A 7,323-nucleotide genomic window follows, 5' to 3' on the forward strand; every position below is an offset into this window, starting at 1 on the left:
GTTTGCAGGGCCAAGCAGGCAGCTCCCCTCAACTAGACAACATTGCTTGAAATGGTCTTTTTAGTTGATGGACAAATCGTACATTTAAACGATCGTTTCAAGACAAGCTTGGTCTAACGATAACGAAAAGATCTTTTAAACAATCTTTACATCTATGGCCATCTTAATACATGCAAGATATCGGATTGTTAATATAGAGGCTTAATGAATGCATACATTTCACTAGTAATACACGAACTACATAAATTATGAATGACTGCTCTTGCAGTACCCCCTATATGGTAGATATTTTCTGATATGCCAATTACACAACTGTTACAGTAACCAATATATTGTTATGCTGAAATAATTGTATTTGAAACACACACAGACACTGAATATGTTAAATGTTTTTAACCAGGTTTTATTACAGAACAGATTTGACGGCATCACGAGAAAACCTGCATGGGAGAAAAAGAAAAATATGTTTAGGTACCACCTTCATAACCAAGGCAACACAGTACCTAAGGCTGATGCATTTTTGGAAGAGAAAGAGCCCCAGCCTCGGGTAACATGTCAGCAAAAGGAATCACTGATGTAATTGTACTTTAATTTCATAGACCATGGTAGGGCCAGGGATTGCAAACTTTCTGCAGAACACTAATATTCAATGCAGAGCTTTAGGTTCATACAACCAAAACAAGTTAAGAATTGGTCATAATGAAAGATCTGATGCAGACATTTAGTATTAGTAGATACTTTCATGAAAGAATTGGTTTGGGCCTTCACAAAGACTTAAGAAATGGGAAAGTTTATGGGTCCTTCAACCAAAAATGGTTTTTTTTAGAATAAAATGACAGCATTCTAATATACATTTCTAATGTTCAGTTGACTTAAAGTTACATTAAAATATAATTGCAATTGAGAGCAATAGGAGAGATTGTTTTTATTGTGACGTGTGAAACACTAGCAAAAGTAGCCGATTAACCAACCTGAAGAACTGACTTCTGATGCATTAAGACTCGGAGTCAGATAAACACTGCTTTCAATTGCAAGTGTTTAATCAAATGCTTAATCAAAATTATATTAAATTGTTGGCTAGAATTACATTTTCAATCAAAAGCGACAAAAGCACAAGCACCTTACACTGAGAACAGTTAGGTTTCAAGTGGGAAGAGCAGTAGAATTGAAGGCAATGGATTAAGAGGAAAAAAACCAAATCACCTTCAGTTCATCCTCCTAATCATCCTGTTGATCTGGTCTTCCCTGTTACCAGCATCACCACCTTCCACAAAGTGTGTTGTCTTCTTGTTCATTCCTCCTCGGGGAGAGGACAGTTTGAAGGGCCACAGGAAGTTATTTGCTGCCTTGAAGTTTTTGCCAACGGTGTAGATTTCATGGATCAGATCTTCAACGCACATGAGACCTTTCTTGCCTATTTAAAAGCATTGTCAGCATTAAAATCCCCTTGGTTTGTGCAGGGACAGATGCACTGGAACTTTTTTTTTTTAAAAAAAAAAAAAAAAAGGACACAATACAGTACATCGCCTCCAACAATCAAAGAATGGATAACGAAATCCGAAGAAATTTGAGCAATGGAATTACTTATATAATGCATAATAACAGTTAAAGATGTTGGAAAATTTGGTCCCCCCGGATAGACTATTAAATTAGTAAACAAAAAGTTAATATGGTCCACGTTTATCTAATAATTCTAGGATGGTTCATCCCAACATACTGCATCTCAAATGTACAGGGTATAATCTTGTGGAATTGTACTGACTAGAAATAACTTGTTAATCTATGATTTATCATTGCGTGTTCATCGATAATCACTAGAATTGTTACCCCCTCCCTTCTTTCCATCTGTACCCTCTTTTTCCTGAAAATCAATATATAGAAATGAAAGAAAAAAAGGACACACAAAAAAGGTAAATTCCCACAATGCCTTGCAGCTTCTATAAGGAATAGACTTGTAGTAGAAAGAATTACAGAAGTGTTTTAAAGGCATTGTAGGAGACTTGTCTGTGCAGTGGAGACTATCGTTACATTGTGCTAATGATACATGTAGAGTGGATGTGGAGGCGATAGCAAGAGGCAGCTGATACTGCAAATAAATACAGAGTGTAATTTGTGAATATTTGGGAAACATGCCCCTTTAAGGGTATTCCCATATAAGTGCTGGTTCTAACAAATGGCTAGAGGAATGGATAAACGTATTTAACATTTGCCAAAGGTTTCCAATTAACATATGAATCTCAAGTATAAAAAGGAATAGACACAACAAATCAATACAGAAAGTGCCCTGAAACACATGTGAATGGAGGGGTATCTAGCAGAATCTACAGATTACGTTTGTCTGTCTGGCAGAGGGTGCATGAATAAAAAATGGACAATTATCCAAGGAAGGAATGGCATAAATATAGCTGGACAGGACAGAGGATTTTCAGAAGTTAATGGGATTCCTTTTATCTCAGTAGTATGAAACCTATATTGCATTTAAAATAGACGCATGTAAATGCATTTTTCTTAAGTCTTTCTTTCTAAAATGTCAATTCAACCCAATAGCATTGTTTTCCATACAATAAAGATTTATTATATCCAAGTTGGAATAAAGTGCAAGGTTCTGCAAGGAAAAGGGACATTTTTCGAAATTTGATTTTAATGGAATCTATGGGGAAGTCTTACTGGAAAACAGATTTCTGTATAAAGGATCCTATAACTGTTTTGAAATAAAGCTGAATATGGTAGTTGGTAGCGTATGACAGAGCAGAGGTTTTTCTCTTGTGAGGTGTTGAGTAACAGGTATCACTACTCCCTTACAAGAATAATGGAGATTGTTTGCTAGCAGTTCCAGACCCTGCAAAACTATGGTTAGTAAACATATGTTGGACCATGCTAAGGCCTCAGACACAAGTACTTTTTTTTTTGAACAGTATTATGATTTGCTTGTCAGAAGTTACAAGTTTAGGACTTCTAAAAGACTTTCCTTTTTAGCAATCTGACCTTTTTCAAGTGCAGTATAGAGAGGCTGAGCCCCCCCCCCAAAAAAAATAGGTTCAGCTACATGCAAACACTTTCATAAAAAAAAAAACCTGCTATGGTATAATTAAAAAAAAAAAAAATCTTCCTTTGAGTGCTCAGATGCTTACCAAGGTATTTCTCAATGAGGGAATTATCAGTCATAGGGATACGCTGGTTCTTAATCTTAAGGTACCCGCGTTTGTAGATCAGCTGACGCACAGACTTCAGGTTTGGGTAACTGCAAAGGATAAAGAAGTTTTATAAGTCATAAATCACAGATGGATTAAAAGAAAAAAGTAATTTAAAAACAGCTATTTGCAACTGCATGGCAAGTGCATCACTCCCACGGACATATCGTTGAAAACCATAAGATTCAATTAGCTACTTCCAAATATGACTAGTACTTAAACCTCTGTTCAGCTGCATACTAGGGCACAAGATTTGGGGGGAAAGGGGCACTTAAATGACAGAGGGTCAGGCTGTGGAGAGGCAGACACTGTGTAGAATGTATAACTGGTTAAGAAAACAAAGGAGCTTTGTTTGCCGTTCAAAAATCCATTGGGCATATTTTCATTAATGCCCCAATGCTGGCTACTGGGCTGTCTATCCCATTACGTTGTATACTGGGGAGGCTGCCACAAGAGATGCCTCCAAACTGCTTTTCCACACCCAAGTTGACAAAACATGAACGCACCATCTGGTACTCCATGCAAAAGACACATTGAACTAGAAAACAATTTAACCTAAACAGTGTGCATCCATATACTTCTAGATGACAAATCAAGGGCACAAGTCACAGCAAAAACGTGAGCATAAGTTAAAAGTACCAAAGACCAGCACTAAACTAGCTAAACAGGCAACTAAACATACAAAATTGGTAGTAAGGGGACTTTGATTTTGTCAACTCTCCCCTCAGTTACTTTTATTATACATGTGCTTTGGTAGGAATAAGATTGGTCTGACCAATATACCCATAACTTTATTAGACATGTCTATTATACAACAGATCTCTTGAAAATTCATCATTTACGATTAATCCTATGACAAAATCTGACAAGGTAAAAATCATACAATTTATAAACATCAACGCATTTCATTGCCCAAAAACTAAAGCGGTTACCCTTCATTAATGGTGTGTGTAAAAGCATGGCTTACAGGAAGTGAATTGGCATATGCAATTGTGTGACTTAATATTCACTTACGTTAACACTAAGAAAACAATTACCACTATATTCCTGCCTTTATTTCAGTTGTCAATGCCAATGTTATACCTGCTTTTGAGATGGACCAGCTACTTTTTAATGGAGGTAAAGAGACTGAAGGCCTGTGATGCCACAGGATGAACAGATAAACCTAAAGGTGGCCATACACATTGAGATAGCCAAAGTAGCGGATCTCTCCCCCATATGCCCACCTTGAGGTGGGCGATATCTGACTGATCCGATCGTGGGCCCTAGGGCACAACGATCGGATCATAATGGGCGGACGAATCGTGGGACCGCAAACAGATGCAGTCCATGATCCGACAGGATTTTTACCCTTGCCGACTTTTGGCCAGATATCGATTGGAGAAGTCCGTCGGAGGGCCCCACACGGCCAATAAGCTGCTGACTGTATATCTCAGCAGCTTTTATCAGCCCGGGTATGGCCACCTTAAAGGTAATAAAAAGATCAAGATGTGTCGGTCTCAGTAGCAACAAGTCTGCATTCAATGTTATAGGTACAAACCTTAGCATCAGCTAATGGTGGGTCTTCTACATGCAATGGAAGGTACCCCAGAACAGTTCAGGGCATGAATAGATGCCCACACAAGCAGGACTTTCAACTAGTAAAATGACTAGCACTTGACTTCAAAATGCCACCAGTTGCTTTACAAAACAAAGACCGGTAAATTCTTCAAGAACACCCTCAAAGCCAACTAAATATGCATTACAAGTGTATGCTGCACTGCAAGTAGTGAAAACCTTACCCCCATGCAATATAAGGCTCCACCAGCCTCAGCATGTTTATGCTGGCCTTGTTAAGCTTTACAAAGGTTCCATTGAAGATCTGTCGCAGGCGGAGAAGCTGCAGTACTTTACGAACCTTGGGACTGACGCCATTAATACTGAAATTAAAAAAAAAATGTTACAAATAGACTTTGATCAGAATTGTAAAGAATAAAAGGTCAATACATTTTCAGAACTTGACTTGATGTAGGGAACAAACCAAGCAAGTAACAAAAATGAAACTTTGCTCGCTCATCTGAGAAAATTATCTGAAAGTACGACATGTTAAGCATATCATTAAAAAAACATTAAATAAGCAGCAACGGGAAAATAGATTGCCGCAAGTATTTATTTCCTGCTGCAAACATCTCAGTCCTGCTGTTTGGCAAAGGGACATTTCCAATAACTGACTGGAGCTGAAATCAGGGCTCATGCCCAACAGACTTACAGCAGGTGCTCATTTTTGAGGTATTGGGGCACAGCAGGAATTTATCTTGCAGAACAGTCACCATATAATAGAGTAACATTTAAGAGGAATCCCTAACCTAAAGAGAAAATAAGCCCCAAGTATGACAGGGATGCTAAAAAAGCTTCACAGCAAGTTACATTATAAATAACTATAATGAAAAAAGCAATCCACACAATCTCACCCTCTAATTCTGATCACAAAAGCAAGCTTGGGCTCTGCAGGTACATAAAAGTTCCCAGCTTTGCGAGCTATTCTGGCCAGACGCACTTCCTTCCTGTAGATTTGCCTGTATTCCTTGTAGTAGCTTTCAGCTCTCTTAAAAATGACCTTCCTCTTAGTTTTGCGGAGCTGCAATAAAACAATTAAGACTGATGAATCCATCCCCAAACCAGGCAGAAACGTGAACCTCTTCATGCACTAGAATTTGCAGTACCCACAGGCTGGTTGATAGTGATTTAGTCCATACACACAATTCAGAGAACGTACGCACGTTCCATACACTCCAACAGCTGCTCTATGGTACTTACCTTTTTTGCAGCCAAAATCTTTTTGACTCTCTTGAGCTTTGCAGCTGCAAACTGCTTTCGCCTTTTTAAAAGGCTTTCTGGCACAGATGGCAGTTTCTTCTCCCTATGGGGGGGGGGGGACCATTCAGTTTAGAATCAAATTCATCAACAGAGAAACAGAAATACCCTTCAGTTATACCAGCACCCAAATAAGTTTAACACCCCTAAGCAGGTGCTGCTGGGGCTTCTATCAGCCATTATAAACACATCATACAGGGGCATGGGATGCCAAGAACTAAACTATACATAAGAGGGAGTACCGATCCTTCCTACCGCTTAATAATTTATTGCTTAAACACATGAAACCCTCATTTTTAGAATTAGTCTACGTGAATGCCAATTAGTGTTGTGTAAACATATGAGAAGGATAGGAAAGTCCCAGTAGAAAGAGGTAGAAGTGACAGAAGCTGTAGCTGGACTGATAGAGGGACACAGGCCAGGAAACACAAAGGAGAATCTATCAGAGACTTGAGCATTACAAAGAGATGGGTTTGCCTAATCACTATCTGTATTGACTAATGTGTGACTACTAGTAGCCCTACAGTAAACATGTATTAAACAACACAGTAAGTGGATAAGAGACATGATATGAAATAGTGGCACACACTGGTAGGGAAGCCATGTCTATGTATAATGTGCCAGGGCACACAGGGGGCTAGAGATTTAGCACTCAATGTACAATACAAGGTTACACTACTGAGAGTTTCACTGCCATTTATTCCAGTAAGAAGTGCCATTAAACAGAGGCCCCGTTGGCTTCCAGGGGACATGACACTGCCGGGATTGGACTAGAGACAGGCCACAGCCGTCAGGCCAAACCAGAGTTCTCTTGGTAACACTCCTTCCGAAGTAAGGCACATAAATCCCGACAAAATAATAATCACCGAAGATTCGCTGATGTTTAAAGAGCAGATAAAACGAGCCTGGCCGTGAAGAACAGCGAGCTAAACCGAGATTAAGTCGGATTCAAGAGAGGGCCCTGGATACTCACTCTGTCCCCGCCATGTTCGCCACCGGAAAAAGAGGGCGACACGCATGCGCAGAGCACACTTAAAGACACTGCGAGGAAGTAGCTGGACGTCACCACCGCGACGTTATGCGCATGCGCTTTATAAACTAAGGAAGGAACGTAAAATAAGTCAGAACTAAGGTTTAGGGTACGCAGTGAGTTGGTGGTCTGTTAGCAGCTACTGACGGCCTGAAAATGTAGTTGGTATATCGTGGAGTTCATGGTGTCCCCAGCCAACTTTATTTTATTCTTATGTTTTAGTTATGCGCATGTGCATTAGAACGTTCT

The 7,323-nt window shown here is 39.4% G+C and overlaps 1 protein-coding gene across 1 annotated transcript; it reads right to left on the minus strand.

Moving 5' to 3' along the window:
• Positions 1-387: 387 nt before the first annotated feature.
• Positions 388-7,038, minus strand: rpl7.L (ribosomal protein L7 L homeolog). Its single transcript, NM_001096628.1, is given in 7 exon segments — positions 388-440; positions 1,204-1,414; positions 3,132-3,241; positions 4,973-5,110; positions 5,642-5,808; positions 5,988-6,090; positions 7,018-7,038. Coding segments are annotated over 6 exon segments (741 nt in total). The 5' UTR covers positions 7,032-7,038; the 3' UTR covers positions 388-440; positions 1,204-1,205.
• Positions 7,039-7,323: the final 285 nt, after the last annotated feature.

Source organism: Xenopus laevis, chromosome 6L (genome assembly GCF_017654675.1).
Source record: "Xenopus laevis strain J_2021 chromosome 6L, Xenopus_laevis_v10.1, whole genome shotgun sequence".
NCBI lineage: Eukaryota > Metazoa > Chordata > Amphibia > Anura > Pipidae > Xenopus > Xenopus laevis.